Raw genomic sequence first — 23,253 nt, forward strand, 5'->3', positions numbered from 1 at the left:
CCCTCACACCTTCCCACCGCCCCCACCTGTGAGTTCACCAGGCCTCCAGTGTTCACCCCAGCACTGGAGAGGCGTGCAGCTTGCACACAGCTGAGCCAAACGTGCTCCCATCCTCTCTCCACCTCCGTTTTCGGTTTGTTTGTTTCTTTCCTTTCTTACAAGAAACAAGGTCTTGCTCTGTCACCCAGGCTGGAGTGCAGTGGCGTGATCACAGCTCACTGCAGCCTTGACCTCCTGGGCTCAGGTGATCTTCCTGCCTCAGCCTCCCAAGTAGCTGGGACTACAGGTGCCCAGCACCATGTCCGGCTAAATTTTTTTGAAAATTTTTTCAAAATTTGAATTGGGGTCTCACTGTGTTGCCCAGCCTAGTGTTTGTTTTCTTTTATGGAGTGGGGTGGTCTGTGACTGAATCATCCTATCATCCCTGTCTTTTGGGAACATTCTTGAGTCACTGACCCTGCACCATTCACAGAGGTCTTTGTGAGACCCAAGTTGGTCACACCTGGCGGGTGCGGAGGCAAGCCTGCCTCCCTCTCCCTCACCGCCTGCCTCCCTCTCCCTCGCCGCCTGCCTCTCCCTCGCCGCCTCCCTCTCCCTCGCCGCCTGCCTCTCCCTCGCCGCCTGCCTCTCCCTCGCCGCCTGCCTCTCCCTCGCCGCCTCCCGCGCTGGCTCCCTCTCTCCCAGCCCCTTCCTCTTGGTTGTCCTCTTCCTCAGCTGGGTGGAGTGCACTCTTCATCAGCTTCCACGGTGGCACAGGAAGGTCATTCTTCTTATGAAACAGAACACGAACAAGCCATCTCCTGACACCCTCAAGACTGCCCTAGGGAAGCATGCGCACACGCGCCTCCCAGGCCCACATCAGCTCTTCCCTAAACCCGGACAGCGCAGCTCCACTGCAGCTCCCAGTACCCAGAATTCCATGTCTCAATCCTCTGGGTGACCCGGCAGCGTGGACTCAGAGTGAATAGCAACATTTGTCACTGGACTGTTTTACAACGAATGCTGCTTGTCTTGAGTATTTTGAGAAAATGCACACATGAAAGGCTCCACTATAGGGCACCGCTCATGTGGTCCCACGCTATGAGTGCCCTCAGCCCTCACCTCTCCTCCACAGTGACAGCTGGTGTCACAGCCAATGAGCAACACCACCAGTGCTCTCAGCCAAAGAGTGTGCACCACCACGTGCCTCCCAGAGCTGTGTGTTCCCAACAGCGTGGCCACTCCCTCGGGGCCTCTCTTCCGGCCAGTGCTGAGTTTGTGGGACCAGTTTTGACCCTGATGAATGACCAAAGGCATGCAAGAGACAGCCCTGTTCCCAGCATCGTGGAGAGAGGAGGAACCGCCTGCCGAAGGTGAAATGCACATCTGAGAGGTGCCTAAGGAGCCCCCAGGGGCACGGTCTGGGAAACAGGGCAAAGTCAACAGGGAATTTGGGATTAGCAGAAGTCCTGTGGCATCAAGCAGCCTGACAGCCAGCCGACATTTGTGGAGACCAGCCAACATTTGTGCCAATGTGATCAGGAGAAACATGGCAGACACATGTCCCGGCTCCAGGCATTCAGGCAGAAGAGAAGCAAGCACTACTGAACAAACCTCCACGTGACCTGGGCCATAGGGTGTCCCTGAAGAACCCACCCAATCCTAGCTCCCATTTCTTTTCTTTCTTTCTTTTTTTTTTTTGAGACAGTCTCGTTCTGTCACCCAGGCTGGAGTGCAGTGACACCATCTCGGCTCACTACAACCTCTGCCTCCTGGCTCAAGTGATTCTCCTGCCTCAGCTTCCCAAGTAGCTGGGATTACAGGCATGTGCCACCACGCCTGGCTAATTTTTGTATTTTTAGTAGAGACAGGGTTTCACCATATTGACCAGGCTGGTCTCGAACTCCTGACCTCAGGTGATCCACTCACTTTGGCCTCCCAAAGTGCTAGGATTACAGGGATGAGCCACCGTGCCCAGCCCACAGCTCCCATCTCTATAAACTCAGCTCTCTGCTATTGAAACCTACACTGAGGTCTCCAGCTGTGGCTTCTCTGAGTTCTCAGCCTGCTCCACCCCTCAGTGGCAGCCCAAGTGGCCTCTCACCCTCACTACTTCCAAAATAGGGCCATGGAGTCTGGCCGCTGCCTCTTCCAGCCCTCCTGTCACATGAGCGGCAGCACCCAGGTTCCGCCAGAACCTCAGGGCCACTCGAGTCCCTCTCTACACTGCCACATGGGCCCTAAGCTACCAGAATGTCAGGCAGACCACAGTGCCCCAGCCTCCTTCCCCAGCACTAGCCTCCTCCCTGACACAGTGAGGACGAGGTCTGCATTACCCTCCCCACCTCGCTCCCGCCCAGAGACTCTGCTCTTCCCTCTATGGAGGGATCTTCTGAAGGTCAAGTCGCTCTGCTCTAATCTCTTGCAGGCACATCCTCCTGCACTGACGGTACTCCAGGGCCCGCTCTGGTCACGCGGCGCTCTGCGAGCCGGCCTCGGGCTGCCCCTCTGTCTTTATCTCTTCTTACCCTGCCCCTCGGTCACTGACTGGCTGAGATTGCTAATTTTTGTTCAACAGCTACTTTCCTCTTCTTCTCAGTAAGACATTTCAGCTGTGTGCAGAATAAAGACAACGTGTCCTAGCATCCTGTGCAGGGAAGCGTGGTGACCAACGGGACACAAATGGAGTGACAGAGAAAACTTGCAGTGAGAGTCCTTGAAAGGTGGGGATTTGCTCTTCTTCACCTAAACAGGCTTCCTGCCGGGAGGTATGAGGGCCAGAGCCGGTGCAGCCACACTAGACCACGAGGACGAGAAGCTCATCACAGCAACACAGGATGGAAGAAGTCTGGGTCCCTCACACCAAGGAGTACCGACCAGCTGTCGCATGCGGAATCCGGACCACAGTGGCTGCACTCCCATCCTCCAGCGCCTGAGCTGCTCCCGGAGCACGCCCCGTGCCTTCCTGCCCCAGGACCTCTGTACTCGCCGTTGCCTCTGCCTGGAGTGCTCCCCCTTGCGCTTTCCTACCAGCTGCCTCAGTGTCCTGGTTCAGATCTCAGTCCCGTGTCGCCTCCTGACCATCTTTGCCAAAGAACCACCTGATGCAAATTCCTCCCCAAACACGCCAGCCCCAGGACACCATCTTCTCTTAGTCGCTTCGTTATCCTAGGATCTGAAGGCCTGCTCATCTGATAACATTTCGTGTCTTTTCCTATTAAACAGAAATTCCGTGAGAGTCGGTCTGTCTTCCCATGATGTCCCTTGTCCCCCAAAGCATTCCAGCACAGAGAAGACACTCAGCAGAACAGCTTATTCCTAGAGCAGGACTCAGAGTGTGGTTTCTGGGAGTTACAGGCTGCCTGTGCTGGCTGGTACTCCCAGAACTTAAAATCCTGAAGCACCCAGAGGGCAGATAGATCTACCTGACAGAGGAGGCCAGGACGCTCCTCTCACCTTAAGTCAGCTCTGAGAACTTTCTGCATTGCACACAATTGTTCGAGTAATTCATGGAAACTTTACAAACACCTACCCACTACTGGCCAGACACCTGCTGGGGCTGGTGGCCTCAGTGACTGGAGAGGGCAGTGGCTGGCGCTTAGAAGGCTGAGGTGGCTGCAACGTGAGGGCCAGAAACTAGAGAGGAGGGGGCTACTCCGACAGAACGAGCTCTAGGAACCCAAGGGGAATCTCGAGTCTCTGGCTGAGCACCAGGCAGTGCACAGGTATAGGGCAGGAGTCCTCAAGGTCAAGAGAAGAGCAACTACCAGGGAGCAACGAGCGGAGCTCAGAGGGCCACGAAGCCGCCATCTTACCGGGCAGCAACGAACGGACCTCAGAGGGCCGCGAAGCCGCCATCTTGCAGCAGCCGGAGTGCAGTGGCCTCGCGGGACACACGGGCATGCAGCAGAGGCCTTGGGAAGGGCGCCGGTGGCAGGAGGCAGAAAGACTATTCTAGACCCACCACTTAAAAACATAAAAAGCCTCAGGATGATCTGCACCTTCACTGCCTGCCAAGCCCAACCCAACTCCTCAGAGAAAGACAACAAAATCCAGACATTCAAAAGTCTACACCTGACAATATCCAACAACCAAGAAAAACCTGTAAAAAACGTAGAGGCAGGAAAATGAGGCCAAAACCCAGAAACAAAATTAGTCAACAGAAACAGACCCCAAAATGATGTGGAAGATGGTGTGAGAAGAATCATAGACCTTAAAACGATTATCAATTTGCTCACAAGGATGTAAAAGAAAACCCAAGTACCATGAGGAGGAATAAGGGGAAACTATTATGTTAGAAACGAAAAGTTGGCCGGGCGCGGTGGCTCAAGCCTGTAATCCCAGCACTTTGGGAGGCCGAGACGGGCGGATCATGAGGTCAGGAGATCGAGACCATCTTGGCTAACATAGTGAAACCCCGTCTGTACTAAAAAATACAAAAAACTAGCTGGGCGAGGTGGCGGGCGCCTGTAGTCCCAGCTACTCGGGAGGCTGAGGCAGGAGAATGGCGCAAACCCGGGAGGCGGAGCTTGCAGTGAGCTGAGATCCGGCCACTGCACTCCAGCCCGGGCGACAGCGCGAGACTCCGTCTCAAAAAAAAAAAAAAAAAAAAAAAAGAAACGAAAAGTTAACTGGATGGGCGTCACAGCTATTAGGCACTGCAGAAGAAATGGTATCTGACAACAGAAACGACCCAAACCGCAGCTCAAGGGAAAAGGCTGGGCCGGGTGTGGCAGTTCACGCCTGTAATCCCAACAGTTTGGGAGGCCAAGGTGGGTGGGTCAGGAGTTAGAGACCAGCCTGGCCAACATGGCGAAACCCCGTCTCTACAAAAAATACAAAAAAAAATTAATAGGGCATGGTGGCGGGCACCTGTAATCCCAACTACTCGGGAGGCTGAGGCAGGAGAATTGCTTGAACTCAGTAGGTGGAGGTTGCAGTGAGCCGAGATCATGCCAATGCATTCCAGCCTGGGTGACAGAGCAAGACTCCGTCTCAAAAAACAAAAAATAAAAAACAAAACAAAAAAAAAAAAAGAAAAAGAAAAAAGGCTGAAATTAAAAAAAAAGAACAGAGCTTCGGTGTCCTGTAAGACAACGTCAAGAGGCCTGAAACAGATGTGATTAGAGTTCTAGGAAATAAAGTGGAAAGATGCAAAGATAGCTGAAGAAATAATGGCCAAGGTTTTCCAAATTTGATGAAAAAAAACCAACCTACAGATCAAAGAAGCTTAAGAAACTCCAAGCAGGAGAAAGGCAAAGAAAGCCACCTCAAAGCACATAATAATCAAATTGCTGACAGTAACAGTAAAGAGAAAACCTTGCAAGCAGCCTAAGAGTTCCGGGGTGTCACACACACAAGAACGAACGTAAGACATTCTGGGGGCCTCCACTGAGCCCCCAAAACAGTGGGCGAGAAGACAGCAGGTCACACTTGAAAGCACTGCTGGAGGAAAGAACTAAAAACACCGTCACTGCCATCAATAATTGTTTAAAACTTTAAATGGAATTTCTTCAATATTTTAAAGATACATTAAAATGTATCTATTACTCACCAATACAAAACTTAGGAATTTTAAATTGATTTGTAGGAGTAGGCATAATCTTTGTCTTGGAATTTAGATAGGAATCTCGCCGTCTGATACTTCTAGTCTTATTCAATTGAGAAGATTCTGACCAAGTGGAACTGGAGTTCGGCCACTGGCCTCCACCTTCCGGAGTCTGGGGTTGGGTGGGGGACACTGAGGGGGGCGCTGTGGGCTGCTCTGCTGCCAGCCCGGAAACATCGACCTGCTTGGCTTGCTGGGAGGATGCCCCCACAGGGCCTGCAGGCAGAGCGGGCCGCAGCAGGGCGGGTCCTATTCCGCCTGACTTGCTGATGTTTGACAGAGGCTGGGAGCTGTTTGCAGGAATACTTGCAAATTCACTTGATTTAGCTAGAAGGGTATACACACAAAAATCACATTATAAAATTAGGCAGCTATTTAACAAACACACAGAAGTTATGCTGTCTTTAGCTCATCTACCTTAAACATATGACACATTAAAAATATTCTATAAGCCCATCAGGCAACATCATCAAACACAGCACGGCCCAGGCAGCTTTTAGCTTAGCTGAGTGTATTCTAAGGTACTTATTCTCAAAATCATTACTAACATGTACAAAAGCATGCATAAATTCAAGCTCTCCTGTCTTCGTTGATTATGTTGGCAGGAGAAATCTACATTAGTTGAGCAGATGGAAGGGGATAGTCTAGTCACATGTCTCATCTGTCTGGTCACAGAGGTGGACAGGGAACAGGGAAAAAAGATGCAATTGTTACTGGTTGATTCCTTTAAAATTACAAGGAGTCTGGGTCATATTAACCATAAGCACCATTTAAAATAGAAGACCAGATAAACTAGAATAATAAATACTGAGCTACCAATATACACAGATGATCTGGTAAAGGATTCTTAAAGAAAAACTTTAGGAACAGGAGTGGTGGCTCATGCCTATAATCCAAACACTTTGGGAGGCCAAGGCAGGAGATCACTCGAGGCCAGGAGTTCGAGATCAGCCTGGCTAATATAGTGAGACCATCCTCACTACAAAAAACACAAAAATGTGGGCCAGGCGTGGTGGCTCATGCCTGTAATCCCAGCACTTTGGGAGGCCGAAGCGGGCGGGTCATGAGGTCAAGAGATCGAGACCATCTTGGCCAACATGGTGAAACCCCATCTCTACTAAAAATACAAAAATTAGTCAGGTGTAGTGGCGGGCACCTGTAGTCCCAGTTACTCGGGAGGCTGAGGCAGGAGAATCACTTGAACCCGGGAGGCAGAGGTTGCAATGAGCCAAGATTGCGCCACTGCACTCCAACCTGGCAATAGAGCGAGACTCCATCTCAAAAACACACATACACACACACACACAAATTAGCTGGGTGTGGTGGCATGTGGCTGTAGTCCCAGCTATTCAGGAGGCTGAGGTGGGAGGATTGCTTGAGCTCAGGAGGTCATCACCTCAGTCTATAAAGATAAGGACACAAACCTCTCTTAATCACAGAATGGCAGAGTCAGGATTCCAGATCAGATCAATCTGATTAGAGTTCACACTTTTCCTTTTTTTTTTTTTTTTTTGAGACGGAGTCTCGCTGTCGCCCAGGCTGGAGTGCAGTGACACAGTCTCGGCTCACCGCAACCTCCGCCTCCCGGGTTCAAGCGACTCTCGTGCCCCAGTCTCCCGAGTAGCTGGGACTACAGGCACCCGCCACCATGCCCGGCTAGTTTTTGTGTTTTCAGTAGTGACAGGGTTTCACCATGTTGGCCAGGCTGGTCTCAAACTCCAGGACTCAAGCGATCCACCCATCTCGGCCTCCCAAAGTGCTGGGATCACAGGTGTGAGCCACTGCACCAGGCCCACTTTTTACATTTTGTGAACACAATCCACACCGTGCTGCCCTGAACGACCCGGAGATTCCACACGGCCAATGCACCTTCAAGAGGATTTCGCTCTGAATAGCAGAAATGCGAAGGCTTTCCCTTACCACTAGATGGCAGCCGTGGTTCGGCAAGGTTGAAATGTGGCTTGACCTCAAACAGGTGTGGGAGCATGGATTTAAACAGGCACCCAGGAGTTATGGGGGCCATATGCCATAAATTATCTGGAATAGTCCTATTTTAAAACTGGTGTCTCATGGTATTGACATGAGCCTGATTCCTTCTGTGTTCTCAGGCACGGGATATCATACACGCTTTCTGGCTGTGTGTACCCCCTAGACTGAAGCCACCCATCTGACTGTGCCCTCCTCATGGGACAGATGCACTGAGGGCAGGCACAGCGACTCAGCTGACAGCCTGGTCCACCGCACACAGCACGCCCTCCGGGACGTCCTGCTGAGCCTGAGTGGTTCTGTAGAAACAGTCTCCGAGGCCTCAGCAGCACTCCAGGCCTCACCTGGCCAGATGTGGGTCCAAGCACGATGCCGGCTGCCTCACCTTTGCCCGCTGCTGGGGATGTGCACACACTGGATGCCCCGCTCCAAACAGGCCCTGAGGAGGACTTCCTTGCGAGATTGCTGGTAGAGCCGGGTGCTTTTAACAGGGTCTTCTTCAGCCCCAACTGGGGCAAAATGTGAAAAAACAGAATCAGCAAAGATCTCATTATTTACCTGTAACTTATATCTGCAAAAGTAAGGGGCTTTTGGCCGGGCGCGGTGGCTCACGCTTGTAATCCCAGCATTTTGGGAGGCCGAAGCGGGCGGGTCACAAGGTCAGGAGTTTGAGACCAGCCTGGCCAATATGGTGAAACCCCGTCTCTACTAAAAATATAAAAATTAGCCTGGCATGGTGGTAGGCACCTGTAGTCCCAGCTACTTGGGAGGCTGAGCCCAGGAGGCTTGAACCCAGGAGGTGGAGGTTGCAGTGAGCTGAGCTCATGCCGTTGCACTCCAGCCTGAGCGGGGGAAAAAAAAAAAAAAGTAGGGGTTTTTAATATTTTAAAATAATCTAATAATTATCATCTTGAATTTAAAGAAGAAAAAAGTCAAGCAGCACTTCGCAAAGCATAGTCTTCAAGCTCCTGCGTGAGGATCACATTAGGGAGCTATAGCAGAAATGCAGATTTGGGGCCCCAGCCCAGACCCCATGAGTCAGCAGCTGTAGGGCCCAGCTTTGGGCAGTTTTAACAAGAACTGCCAGTACTCTAATGCCCAGCTCGGTTTACCGCCAATGCCAGAAAGATGTGGCAAAGATGTGGCTGACAGGTCTCCATGCCTGTGAGGAACTGCAGTTTTTTTCTTTCAGAAAGGGTCTCACTCTATTGCCCAGGCTGGAATGGAATGCGGTGGTATGATCACAGCTCACTGCAGCCTTGACCTCCTGGGTTCAAGCAATCCTCCCACCTCAGCCTCCCAAATAGCTGGGACCACAGGCATGCACCACCGTGCCTGGCTGATTATTTTTATTTTTTAGTAGAGATGGGGGTCTCACTATGTTGCCCAGGCTGGTCTCAAACTCCTGGGCTCAAATGATCCTCCCGCCTCAGCCTCCCAAAGTGCTAAGATTACATGTGTGAGCCACCACACCCAGCCGCTGTCTTCAAAACATCAACATCTCATGTCATCTGTTCAAGGACCCGACATGAGGGAAACGGAATATCCCCACCTACGAACTAGGGTTCTGAGACGCTGACTTTTCCCAACCCACACAGCTCCCAGGGCAGAGGCCATCCATCAGTGCACACTGTGAAGCCAGTATTCTTTGCATGTATTTTGCAGGCTGCCTCTCGTGGGTGTATTTTCAACTTTTCCACCTCTATTTTTTTTTTTTTTTGAGACAGGGTCTCGTTCTGTCACCCAACCTGGAGTGCAGTGCATGATTATGACTCACTGCAGCCTCGACCTCCCGGGCTCAAGCAATCCTCCCACCTCAGCCTCCCGAGTAGCTGGGACTACAGGTGCGTACCACCATGCCCAGCTAATTTTTGTATTTTTTGGAGAGATGGGTTTCATCATGTTGCTCAGGATGGTCTTGAACTCTCGGGCTCAAGTGATCCTCCCATCTTGGCCTCCCAAAATGCTGGGATCATAGGTATGAGCCACTGATTTTAATCCAAAGCACTTGTACACACAGCAGCCACCTCATTCCCAGCAACCACAAGTCTGGGCCCCAGCAGCCAACTCACCTTATTTGGAACAGGGATCGCCCGCTTGCCCTGGCCCAAGTGGCTTCCAGCGGCCGGCACACTGACAGCACCTGGGGCAGATTTCTCAGGGAGAACATCCCGGTGGAATTCCTTCTCGGCTGGGATTTTTGTCCTGGAAGGACTAGCTGGAATCTCTTTCTTGGGCTGAAAAATTTAATTTGAACTGTGAGAACGGTCTAGTCCTTAACAATGTACAGAGATACTCAGGCTTCAATTTAAAGCAAGCCCAGGCACTATCATCCCAAATGCTACACATGCTCCTCCATTCATCAGCTAGATTGAAGGGAATAGAGCAAGCAGTTCACATCCTCCTCCAAATCACTGTGGACAAAAGCGATGATGGATTTTGCTTCCTCATTAAAAACAGCATCAAATGATACCGACACAGGTCATTAATAGGAAAGCGGTCCTCTAAAGCTGTTCCCCAGTCAAGATCCTTATTTAAGAATGATAATGAGAGAGCTGGTCTAGTTACACAAATTTTAAACTACTGTACAGAAAAGACTCATCCATTAAATGGTCATCTCTACCAGAGAAGCTGCACAATTGCAATATATCTTCTTGGTCTAGTATTGAAAGCCATTTTCTTTGGCCAGAAGAGTCAAAAAATAAGTTCCTGACATAATTAGGGACAACGGCATTCATGGAACGAATTCATACTTATATAAATAGCCCCTTATAACAGCAGGGGTAATAAGGTAACAGCAATAGAAGCTCAGAGTGGTAAAGATGCAGCAGTAACTTTTTCCCTTTATAGCATTTCTAAAACCTGAGATACTTCTCATAACGTAAAATTCACTATTTTAAACAGTACACTTCAGTGGTTTTTAGTAGAACTGTTATGTTGTACAACCAGCACAAGCTAATCTTAAAATATGTTCCTAAAAAGAATCTGTTTCCAGCCGGGCACGGTGGCTCACACCTGTAATCCCAGCACCCGGCAGTGTTCCTTCTTGTTGCCAAAAATAAACCATTGTCTGGATAGACCCCCTTTTCTTTACCCATTCATCATTTGCTGGGTGCCTGGGTTGGTCCTACTTTTTTGGCTGTTATGAACAATGCTGCTTTGAACATCTGCATGTGGATTTTTCTGTGGATATGACTTCAATTCTCTCAGGTCTGTGTACTAAGGAGTGGAACTGCTGGGTCCCATGGGACCTCTAAATTTAGTTTTTTAGGAGCTGCCAAACTGTTTCCACAACAGCTGCACCGTTTCACGGTCCCACCAGCAGTGCGTGAGCTTCCAACTTCTCCACATCCTCAACCTTCTCCTCATCCTCCACATCCTCATCCTCAAAATAACACTGGTTATTTTCTTTTTCTTCTTCCTTTAGGCATCCTAGCAGTTGTCTGTGAAGCACACTTTTAAGTAGGTGTTACAATCGAGTGGTCCACCCATTGCTGATGACTCCTCACAGGAGTGAGCGTGGGCCATGAGCCACTCTAGGAGTGACTTCTCCCAGAGAAGCATGCAGGAAGTGGTGGGGCTCCCATGTGTGTATGAGTGCATCTCAGCTGTGCGCACAGTGCCCTGTCCACCGGGAACAAGCTCTCTGGACACCAGTTCACCACCCAGGACCAGGAGATCAAAGGAGGTGCTTCAGTGGGTCTGGAGCACCCCAAATCACACCACCTCTCTCCCCGAGTCCACGCATGCTGCATGCACAATCCCTGTCCCGAGTCCACGTGTGCTCCACACAGCAAGACCCATCCCACTGTCGTTCTAGAAACATCACGGTAGGAATTTACATCCAAACGGGCTCCAATAAAAGGAGTTTGCAGGACCGGCCGGGTGCGGTGGCTCAAGCCTGTAATCCCAGCACTTTGGGAGGCCGAGACGGGCGGATCACGAGGTCAGGAGATCGAGACCATCCTGGCTAACACGGTGAAACCCCGTCTCTACTAAAAAATACAAAACACTAGCCGGGCGAGGTGGCGGGCGCCTGTAGTCCGAGCTACTCGGGAGGCTGAGGCAGGAGAATGGTCTAAACCCGGGAGGCGGAGCTTGCAGTGAGCTGAGATCCGGCCACTGCACTCCAGCCTGGGTGACAGAGCGAGACTCCGTCTAAAAAAAAAAAACAAACAAACAAAAAAAGGAGTTTGCAGGACCAAGGGACAGGCCCCAGCTATTCGGGGTGGCAGTGCCAGACATACCTCCTTGTCAAGGGCAGTGTGTGGCAGCTGCACCTCAGCTGGCTTCCATTCTTGGCTCTCACTACAGGGAGTCACGTGGCTCAGAAGATGGGCTTGGTGGGGGTAAAGGAATTTCTGGGCCCTTGCTGAGCATTCTGCATTTGCCTGTACCTCCTAATGGCCCCACACAGGGTCTTCCTCTGTAAGTGCTGCCCAGGGGAGGGGGCAGAGTTGGGAACGGGCTGCAGGGTGGGCCCCGGGGCTCCCACCCGCCCTGTCCTCCTCTCTGCAGCCTCTCCCACAGGAGGAGCAGCCTCCCTCTCCCAAGCAAGAGCCAGATTGGGCAGCCCTGGCAGCAAGCCCTGTGCTCACCCCCACCTTTCCCCCAGACCTCCAGGACCCTCAGTGTCCCAGAGTTGGCAGACTGCACCCAAAGGCACCCCTGTCAACTGCCACCTCCCAGGAAAGCTCACCTCACTTAATGCCCAGGAGGAACGCAGTGTAAACTGAGGCACGGTCAAGGAGGCTGACTAGCAGCTATCACAGAGGAGGGGGAGTTTTTGGAAGAGGTTGCTTGTTAAAGCAAATGAAATCCGTACTGTGTGGTATATCCAGCATTGTAACAAAACAAAAGGAACAACTTCAGATAGAATTTAGGAGGAAGTATTAAGTCACCCCAGCCCTACCCAAGCCGCCCCCACATCAGCTTCCTATTGGTGACTGCTTTTCCTGGACTCCCCATTCCTGTGCCTCGGAGGCCTCAGAGCCTCACTACCTCTGGGGCTTTCCCCATGTGGCTTCTGTGAGAGGGCTGAGGGGCAAGGAGTGGCGGCTCCCCAGACAGGTGCTCTGCTGAGGCATTTACCTTCTCCGCAGCCCCAGGGATGCTTCTTCCTCTAACAGAGGCCACTCGAGGCAGCAGCAATTTGCTCCCGGGCTTCCTCTGAGTCGCTGCCTGACTTGGAGCAGGAGCAGTGCATGACTCCCTGGGCAAAGCATGAGCAGAGTGTGGAGGCCCCAGCGCCCGGGCGAGGCTGGCCTGGGCACCAGAGCTGGGCAGGGCCGGGGAGGAGGCCAAGAACCGAGGCTTGCCCACAGAGGGCCTCAGCAAGGGGCTGTCTGACAGGTAGTATGTCTCCCTTTTAAGAGACGTGGGGCTTTTCTTCATTTCCTTTTCTTTCTCAAAGAGGTTTATTTTTAATTTTGACTCCTGTATGAATCTTTCGACGCCCTGGCTCTGAGGGTCTTCAGGCTTGGCAGCTTGGGCCGTCTGGTTCCGGCTGCTGCTCTCAATCTGTAAAGCCAGTAAGTGAGCTTCTTTGTACACTTCCACGAACTTCTCCCCGGCCAGAGGGCTCCAGGCAAAGGGACTCTCAGACACGGGCAACGAAGGCTGCTCGGGAACCAGATTATTTAATTCCAAGCTGGCAGCAATACATCTTTCTTTATGTCCAATGGGTCCGAAGAAGACTTCATCATCTTCATTTGCACTATTTAAAAAAAAAAAAATTATTAATAACTCATAACACTGGCATTTAAAGGAAAGAGTTTACTGAATGTGGTTATGCCCAAGGCAAGGGAAGAAAACTTATTTGTTTACCTTGAAGAAGACAATGAAAGATCGAAGTCAAATTTTTCATCGGCCAAAAGAAGAATGTCTAGGGGGAAAAATCCACTGTTATTTTAGTGCCACAGCTGATAAAGAGAAAAATATTACCAGGCTCTATAGCTTAGAACTAAATAAAGGTACCGTGAAATTTCACTCCCCTAAGTGTATCCTGTCATTATGTTAATTTAGTTTTTCATAGAGGGCTCTAAGTTAGATCTTTTCCTTTTTAAAAAAATTTTTAGGCTGGGCGCGGCAGCTCACACCTGTAATCCCAGCACTTTGGGAGGCCGAGGCAGGCGGATCACGAGGTCAGGAGATCGAGACCGTCCTGGCTAACACAGTGAAACCCCGTCTCTACTAAAAATACAAAAAAATTAGTCGGGTGTGGTGGCGGGCGCCTGTACTCCCAGCTACTCCGGAGGCTGAGGCAGGAGAATGGAGTGAACCTGGGAGGCGGAGCTTGCAGTGAGCCGAGATTGCACTACTGCACTCCAACCTGGGCAACAGAGCGAGACTCCGTCTCAAAAAAGAAAAAAAAATTTTTTTTAAATATTTTCTAGTGATGAAGTCTCGCCATGTTGACCAGGCTGGTCTCGAACTCCTGGCCTCAAGTGATCCTCCTGGCATGGCCTCCCAAAGTGTTGGGGTTACAGGTGTGAGCCACCACACGTGGACACTTTTTTTTTTTTTTTTTAATTGCAACAGCCGGCTGGGCGCGGTGGCTTACGCCTGTAACCTCAGCACTGTGGGAGGTTGAGGCGGGCAGATCACGAGGTCAAGAGATCGAGAGCAGCCTGGTCAACATGTGAAACCCCGTCTCTACTAAAAATACAAACATTAGCTCGGCGTGACAGCGCACACCTGTAGTCCCAGCTACTTGGAGGCAGAGGCAGGAAAATCGCTTGAACCTAGGAGGTGGAAGTTGCAGTGAGCCGAGATGGCGCCACTGCATTCCAGCCTAGGTGAGAGAGAGACTCCGTCTTAAAAAAAAAGAAAAAGAAATTGCATCAGCCATTCTATGTTCGCTAAGCCACCCAAAAGCTTAGGTCCTTACTTTTAAGATATAATCTAAAATGCATTCACTGACTCATTCAACTAGCTTTTCAAGAAGAGATAAGTCATTTCCAGGTATAGAACATTTTCAAAGGACCACCTGCCTCAGCTCCCCTAGAATTAAATTCCCCTCTTACGAGATACAAAACATCTATTTATAGTTCAACAATGAATTTAATATCACTCAAATGCACAGAGTAGGGACTCGATAAGAGTGCACTGACCCCCATTGCTTCTTGGAGTCCTTCCTGAACCCTCAGACAAAATGTACTCTGTACCCCACCCCATCCATAATTCTATTATCACAGCTGGCAAGGACCTCTCTGTCCAGGTCCCTCTAAAACAGATCACAGGCTCCAGGTTAGTGGGTCCTTCTGCAGGGGCACCTGCTCCCTGCTCCAGCTCCCCGCAAGGCTCCCGCAGTGCCTGGACCTCCTTTCTACCACTGCACTAGCCTCTGTGAGTGCCTCTTGACCCTTCTCTGGCCCCAACTAGACTATAAGCTCCTCCAAGATAACAATGTCAAACACTAACCCAAATTCCTAAATGTCCAGCTAAGGGCCTGGACACTTAGCAAATATTTATCAAAATGCACTGAAATACAGTATGTACTCAATACTGTAAAGCTTATAAAGTTCTCTCACAAATATTTTTATCTTAATAAACACTGCAGGCTGGTCAAGGTGGCTCACGCCTATAATCCCAGCACTTTGGGAGGCTAAGGCGGGTGGATCACTTGTGGTCAGGAGTTCGAGACCAGCCCGGCCAACGTGGCAAAATCCCGTCTCTACTAAAAGAAAAAAAATTAGCCAGGCGTGGTGGTGGGCACCTGTAATCCCAGCTACTGGGGAGGCTGAGGCAGGAGAATCGCTTGAACCTGGGAGGCAGAGGTTGCAGTGAGCCAAGATTGTGCCATTGTACACCAGCCTGGGTGACAGAGCAAGACCCTGTCTCAAAAAACAAAACAAAACTGGCCGGGTGCAGTGGTTCACACCTGTAATCCCAGCACTTTGGGAGGCCGAAGCGGGCAGATAATGAGGTCAGGAGACGGAGAGATCATCCTGGCCAACATGGTGAAACCCCGTCTCTACTAAAAAATACAAAAAATTAGCCAGGCAAGGTGGCGGGTGCCTGTAGTCCTAGCTACTCGGGAGGCCGAGGCGGGAGAATGGCGTGAATCCAGGAGGTGGAGCTTGCAGTGAGCGGAAATCGCGCCACTGCACTCCAGCCTGGGCGACGGAGCGAGACTCTGTCTCAAAAAACAAAAACAAAAAACAAAAACAAAAAAAAAAAAGAGGGAAAGTGAAAAAATGGTATGGAGATAAACTATATAATCATCTGGAAAAATACCAACTACGTTTGGTCCATGCCTCATACCACACCAGGCCAAATTCCAAATAAATCAAGGACTTAATGAAAAGAAAACAAAGCCCTAAACAAACAAGAAGCCGCTATGAGGAAGTTTTTATAACGTGGGAATGTGGACATCTAACTATGACACAAAACCGGAAGTTACCAAAGATTGATTGGTTGGGCCCAGTGGCTCACATCTGTAATCCCAGCACTTTGGGAGGCTGAAGTGGGAGGGACGCTTGAGCCCAGAAGTTTGAGACCAGCCGAGGCAACATAGGGAGACCTCGTCTGTAAAAAAATACAAAAATTAGCTGGGCGTGGTAGTCTCCCCTGCTAGGGAGGCTTAGGAGGGAGGATCATGGCCGGGCGCGGTGGCTCAAGCCTGTAATCCCAGCACTTTGGGAGGCCGAGATGGGCGGATCACGAGGTCAGGAGATCGAGACCATCCTGGCGAACACGGCGAAACCCCGTCTCTACTAAAAAATACAAAAAAACTAGCCGGGCGAGGTGGCGGGCGCCTGTGGTCCCAGCTACTCGGGAGGCTGAGGCAGGAGAACGGCGTAAACCCGGGAGGCGGAGCTTGCAGTGAGCTGAGATCCGGCCACTGCACTCCAGCCTGGGCGACAGAGCAAGACTCTGTCTCAAAAAAAAAAAAAAAAAAAAAGGAGGGAGGATCACATGAGCCTAGGAGGTCAAAGCTGCAGTGAGCCATAATCTTGCCACTGCACGCAGGCCCAGGCAACAGAACGAGAACCTGCCTCAAAAAATAAATAAATAAATAATAAAAGATTGACCTTCAAACATTAAAATTTGTAACATCTGTGTGGCAAAAATCACAATAAGTTAAACAAGAAATGGGGAAAAAATATTTGCAACTCAATTCATAAAGGGCTAACTCATGAAGTGTATCTACAAAGTAATAAAAAAATTAGCAATCTAATAAAGATGGAAAAATGATACAAACAGATAAAGTTCACAGAAAATAAAACAAAACATTCTTTTTTTTTCTTTTTTTGAGACAGAGTTTCGCTCTTGTTGCTCAGGCTGGAGTGCAATGGCGCTATCTCGGTTCACCACAACCTCCGCCTCCCGGGTTCAAGTGATTCTCCACCCTCAGCCTCTTGAGTATCTGGGATTGCAGGTATGCACCAGCATGTCTGGCTAATTTTGTATTTTTAGTAGAGACGGGGTTTCTCCACGTTGGTCAGGCTGGTCTCGAACTTCCGACGTCAAAACTCAAATATTTATGAGCTGTAGGCAAGGTTGTGGGGAAAGAGACAATTCCTACACTGCCAGGGAAGGTGTAAAGTATCACAGCTCTCTAGAGGGCCTGGCAGTACCTATCAAAATAAGAAATACACACCCTCTTCAACCCAGCAAGTCTACTTTTGTGAGTGTATCCTACAGACGCTAGCAGGTGTGGAAAGCAATGTGTCGTGCAGTTATGCGGTGTCCACAGTTATTTACAGCAGCGTCACTGGTAACAGCAAGACACTAGGCACAAACTAAACGTTCACTCACAGCAGATGAGATGAATAACACATCCCCATGGTGGAACCCTTTCTAGGAACAAAAACTAGTAACGCTCTTCATGTGTTGATACACAATATTCATCAAGATAAATTACGCCTGAAAAACAAGACACAGGACAGGGCTCTCCATGCTATACGGAAAGGGGGGCGCAACACTCTGTGTGTGTTGGCTTGCACTTGCACAGATTATGTCTGGAAGGACACCCAAGAGACTGATGACATCGATGGCCCTTGGAGGGGGCAACTAAGTGACTAAGAGATATAGAGAGGGAGACGTTTCACTTTTTACACCTCTGAATTAGGAAGTCAATTTCAGAAACTTCCAACTGGCGTGGAAAAAGAATCCAGAACTAGAACTCAGGGAAGCAGTCTTCTGCTCCAGACTCTGTGACTGGCTCCAAGGGGCCCCGGGCTGGCTGACTTGCTCAGCCTGCAAACACGTGAGCACCCACAACAGACCACATCCTCCACTAGGTGCCAGGCAGACTTGGGGTACATGCAGCCTGCCCTGGAGGGTGCCCCAGGCAGTGCGGTGAGAGATATGTAGAGGTGGGAACACCTCTGAGAAAACACCAAAGTGCGTGTGTGAGATGAAGGGGTCAGAAGAAGTCAGAGTGGCTGGAAGAGGTGAAAACACAAGTTGGCTCAGATCACAGAGGGTTTGCAAGCCATGGCAAGGAGCTTTCATTTTCTCCAGAATGGGACAGGAAACTATTACAGGGCTTTAAGAAAAGAGCTTTAGGCCTGGTGTGGTGGCTCACGCCTGTAATCCCAGTACAGTGGGAGGCTGAGGCAGGTGGATCACTCGAGGTCAGGAGTTCGAGACCATCCTGACCAACATGGTGAAACGCCGTCTCTACTAAAAATACAAAAATTAGTCAGGCGTGGTGGCACATGCCTGTAATCTCAGCTACTCGGGAGGCTGAGGCAGGAGAATCACTTGAACCCGGAAGACAGAGGTTGCAGTGAGCCAAGATCGTGCCACTGCACTCCAGCCTGGTGACAGAACAAGACTCCATCTCAAAAAAAAAGAAAAAATTCTGGGTGCAGTGGCTCACGCCTGTAATCCCAGCACTTTGGGAGGCCCAGGTGGGTGGATCACAAGGTCAGGAGATCAAGACCATCCTGGCTAACATGGTGAAACCCCGTCTCTACTAAAAATACAAAAAAAATTAGCTGGGTGTGGTGGCGGGTGCCTGTAGTCCCAGGTACTTGGGAGGCTGAGGCAGGAGAATCGCTTGAATCCAAGAGGTGGAGGCTGTAGTAAGCCAAGATGGCGCCATTGCACTTCTGCCTGGCCGACAGTGAGACTGTCTCAAAAAAAAAAAAAAAAGAAAGGAAGAAAAAAAAGAGAAGAGCTTTATAATCTAACTTGTGTTTTTAAAAGGTAACGTTTCTGTGTAGAAAGTGTATCTGAAAGGAAGCATTACAAATGAACATACTAGCCAATGGGAATCATATATAAGTAGGAGCGGGTGAGACAGCATGGCTGAGACCCAGAGAGCAGCGTCTGGATGTAGATGGAGAGTCTGTAGACAGATCCAGGATATATTCTGAAGGTGGAGATGATGGTAGCTGGTGATGGCATGAATGTAGGGGGTTCTCAGTTTGGACAGCTGGGTGAAATGGAGAAATAAAATAGGCAAGAACAGGGCGTGCGGATGCAGACGGGGTATGCCGAGTTTGAGATGAGACGTGTGTGTGAAGACACCAAATAGGCAGGTGAATATATAAGCCCAGAGCTCAGAGGAGAGGCTGCGCTCAACACAAAACTTGGGCGCCACAGACAGCAGATGCGCTGTGCAGCCATGGGAATGCTGAGGGCGAAAGCACAGAGCTGTCCCAGAGCAGGTCTTGGGGAAATCAGCCTCAGAAGATGGCAGAGGAGGAGCCCACACAGAGACAAGATACACCAGCCAGAGAGGCAGGAGGAAAACCAAGAGCGCCTTGGACTCCAAGCAAGGGAAGTTTCCAGAAGGACGAATGTTACTGGAAAGCTGACTGAAGATAGAAAAATGACAAGAGATTTGGCAATGTGAAAGTCGTCAGCGACTGATGAAAGCAGCTTGAATGGAGTGGTAAGGATGGAAGCCGGAACGGGAGGGATTGAGAGGTAGAAAAAAATGGCAGAACAAAAGTGAGAAAGCTCTCGAAGTTTGGCTTGGAAGGAGAAACACAGCAATGGAGAGGCAACGGAGGAGACGTGGCAACAAGTGAGACAAGGGAACATATCTGTATGTGGATGAGCATGATCCAGTGGACAGGGAAAAAGTAAGGAAATGAAGCCAGGTCAACGGAAGTGGGGAAGGCCTCAAGAAGGAGCAGGGGGTGCAGTATGCACGTGGAAGGGACATATTTGAAAGGAAGGGCACATGACAGGAAGGAGGAGAGGGGTGCAGAGGCAAGCGCCTTTCTAGACATGAAGAAGATGCAACATTGATTTGTAAAGTCTCCTTTATCTTGTAAAGTATCCTTTAAAGTTCCTGCAAAATGGAGGCATTGAGGATGCTTGGGGCCAGGAGCGGTGGTTCACCCCTGTAATCCCAGTACTTTGCGAGGCCCAGGAAGGTGGATCACCTGAGGTCAGGAGTTTCAGACCAGCCTGGCCAACATGGTAAAACCCCATCTCTACTAAAAAAACAAAAATCAGCGAGGCATGGTGGCGGGTGCCTGTAATCCCAGCTACTCCGGAGGTTGAGGCAGGAGAATCACATGAACCTGAGAGGCAGAGGTTGCAGTAAGCCAAGATCATGCCATTGCACTCCAGCCTGGTAGGCAGAGTGAAACTCGGTCTCAAAAAGAAAGGATCCTTGGGTAGTGTGAGAACCGAAGGATAAAGTGATGTCAAAATGCTTTGTGAGGCTGGGTGAGGTGGCTCACACCTATAATCCTAGCACTTTGGGAGGCCAAGGCAGGCAGATTGCCTGAGCTCAGGAGTTCAAGACCAGCCTGGGCAACGTGGCAAAATCCCGTCTCTGCTAAAATTACAAAAACTAGCCAGGTGTGGCAGAGGGTGCCTGTAATCCCAGCTACTAGGGAGGCTGAGGCAGGAGAATCCCTTCAACTCAGGAGGCAGAGGTTGCAGTGAGTACAGATCACACCTTTGCACTCCAGCCTGGGTGACAGAGTGAAACTCCGCCAATAAATAAATAAATACATAAAAACGCTTTCAGAGAAAAAGAGGGTGTGGCCTGTAACTCATTCTGTGAAGCCGTACCCTCACCTTGATACACAAACCAGACAAACACACAAGAAGAAAGGAGTTTTGGGCCAGGCTCACTCATTAACATGGTCTCAAAGATCCTAAACAAGTCTTAGCAAACAGAAACCAGCGACAAACAAAAAAGGAAACATCGATTTCAATACAATAAACATTTGAGCGCCCACAAAGTGTCAGGTACTGTTCAGGGCATGGGGGCACTGCGCTAAATAAAACTGATGAGAATCCTGGCTGTGATGAAACTTAAAATGGGGAGGAGGTGAAAGAAAACCAGAAAATAAAAGCAAATGCCATGTGTCTCACAGGTGCAGAGTACAGACGAGCACTTGAGAAAGAAAGAATGTCTCAAGGAAACATTAAATCAACCTCCATCGCTACTGAACGTCCTGAACAACAACTGCGCTGCAGCAGCTAGGACTTGCCTTCCTTCTTAGGGTTATCCATGTTCGCGTCCCCTGCCCGGCAGGCTGAAGGCTCATCACGGCCGCCGCCTCCTTCCATGGAGAGAGTTGTCAGAAGTCACTGCAGGGTGGAACGGGGCCAGAAGGTGAGTGCGTGTCAGTGCCCAGGGCTCCTGGTTCCTTCAGCCCTCGGCTCACAGGGGGAGAGAGAGCTGAAGGCCTCGGCCAGATCTGGGAGAGGCGGCGCGGGGGCCGCTCTGAAATGATAGCATCCCAGGGGACCCCAGGGGTCGGGTGCTGCCAGGCCGGGAGTCAGCCCGAACGCTATCGGACTAGATAACGGAATTCTCGGCTCGTGGGCCAGAGTGCTGAGGGCTCTGGTTGCCTGGGGGGCAGCCCTGGACCTCCCGGCATCCCCGACCACAGCGCGAAGGGCCCCGGTGACCCCTGCTCGAGCCCAGGCCCGGCTCCTGGCGGCGCGCGGCCCCTTCCCGTCCAGAGAACAGCGGGCACCGCGCCGCACCTGGCCCACCGCGAAAGCCTCGCCCCCGACTCTGACCCCACCTTACCCAAAGCGGCCGATGCAGGACGCGCCTCCGGCACGGATTTAAACGCGGCGCCGGGCGATGCGGGCTGCCGATTGGTCGGTTTGAAAAGGGCTCCGAGAGGCCGCGGGCCCGGTGCATCCTGGGTATTGTAGTCGGGACGCTGGTAAGAAGCGTCCAGGGCGCATGCGCACTACTCCAGCACAGCGATTGGCTCCGCACGGCACCAGGGCGCATCCACACGGAAGTCTGGCCGGCCTGGCTGCTATGTGTCACCTAGCTATCCGCGTCAAGCCGGAACCATATATAGCAGTTCCTTGTGTGTAGGGAGAAAGTTAAAACTGCCACCTAAGGGTTTCCATGGGAAGACTAAAAGTAGGCTCACCCACCTGCTGTGAAGCAGCGCGCGCCAGCTGTTACTAACAGTAATGAAAAGGCGGGGTCCCTGCCCGAGGCTCGCACGGGGGCGCCGGCTGACCCAGCGACCAGAGGGAGACTCATGGCTGGAGCTGCACAGTCTGTGGGGCCGGAGGGGAACCGTCGCCCTTGGCGGGCTTCCCCAACTGCCAAGGCCTGAGGACGGCCGAGAACGTGACGGGAGCCTGTCCTAGGTTTTACAGGCCAGTTGGGGAGCTGCGCTGGAGGAGAGCCAGGGGCTGGGGCCCGGTGATGGAGCCTGCCTTCGGGAATCCATGTGTTGGAGAGGGTGGGAAGCAGATAGGATAACCCTGACCTGAGCCATGGAGACGCAAGGGCAGGACTGGTAGACGGGTCAGTGGGCAGCAACTTAAGGCTGACCTCGCTTGAGCCTTTGCCTGCGAACGAGGTATAATACCCACCTCGGGGGCTTGAGGATCAAATGAGGGGCTCCACCCACGGCAAAGTGTCACTAAGCGGGAGCTCTGATTATCCAGGACTGATGGATGGAGGAGGATGCAGGAAGAGGAGCCTGGGAGGACCCGCTCTGGAAAGGATGGAAATCGAGAGCACCATTCTCAGGGACGAAGATAAGCTGTTTACTTGGGGCAGGCTGCGGGGAGAGCTGTCCAGCAAGCAGCCACGGTGGGCGGGGGGGGGGGGCGTGGGGGACCCAAGGTAGAGGCCTTCCAGGCTGGCTGAGGCCACCTCTGGGTCCCATGTCCCTGGTTTTGCATCATCCACACCAATCACTCCATGTTGCTGTGTTCGTTCACTAGAAGACTGTGGCCTCATAAAGGGCAGGGCAGCCCTCACTCACCAGTCTCCCCAGCCTCACCCAGCCCAGCACAGGGCACCAGGCAGGGACAGAGAGTGCTGGGGTAGGTGGGTGTGGTCAAACAGCTTGGAAAGAGTTTGGCCTGCTCATTGCATTCCCCTCAGCTCATCCTGGGGATGTCTGCTGGGAGAATGGCAGAGGGATCCCCAATATTCATTCCTGATACTCCTCTCCCTGTATCATATCAGCACATAGTAGGTGTGGCCTATCTATGGCAGATTCATTTCTGCCCCCGATAGGATTTGCTGTAGTTTGGATGTGTGTCCCCTCCAAATCTCATGTTGAAATGTGATCCCAATGTTGGAAGTGGGGCCTGGTGGGAAGTAATTGGGTCGTGAGGGCAGATCCCTTACGAATGGTTTAGCACCATCCCCTTGGTGATGAGTTCTTGCTTAGTTCACACAAGATCTGGTTACTTAAGAGTCCAAGACCTCCCCTTCTCTCTCTTACTCCTGCTCTCACTATGTGATACACTGGCTCCCCGTC

General features: G+C 51.0%; 1 protein-coding gene across 2 annotated transcripts in view; it reads right to left on the minus strand.

The window, feature by feature from the left end:
* GTSE1 (G2 and S-phase expressed 1) overlaps positions 1-21,658 on the minus strand; it is a 33,709-nt gene extending 12,051 nt beyond the window's left edge. The window contains exons 1-7 of one of the 2 annotated variants that reach the window (XM_017945397.3): positions 21,537-21,658; positions 20,989-21,088; positions 13,400-13,457; positions 12,665-13,289; positions 9,646-9,810; positions 7,959-8,082; positions 5,534-5,914 (exon numbers count right to left, since the gene is read on the minus strand). In XM_017945397.3, coding sequence (XP_017800886.3) covers positions 5,534-5,914; positions 7,959-8,082; positions 9,646-9,810; positions 12,665-13,289; positions 13,400-13,457; positions 20,989-21,067 — 1,432 coding nt within the window. In that variant the 5' untranslated portion in view covers positions 21,068-21,088; positions 21,537-21,658. The other variant, XM_021921669.2, reaches the window with a different exon arrangement.
* Between the last annotated feature and the right edge of the window lie 1,595 nt (positions 21,659-23,253).

Source organism: Papio anubis, chromosome 16, assembly GCF_008728515.1.
Source record: "Papio anubis isolate 15944 chromosome 16, Panubis1.0, whole genome shotgun sequence".
NCBI classification, from domain to species: Eukaryota; Metazoa; Chordata; class Mammalia; order Primates; family Cercopithecidae; genus Papio; species Papio anubis.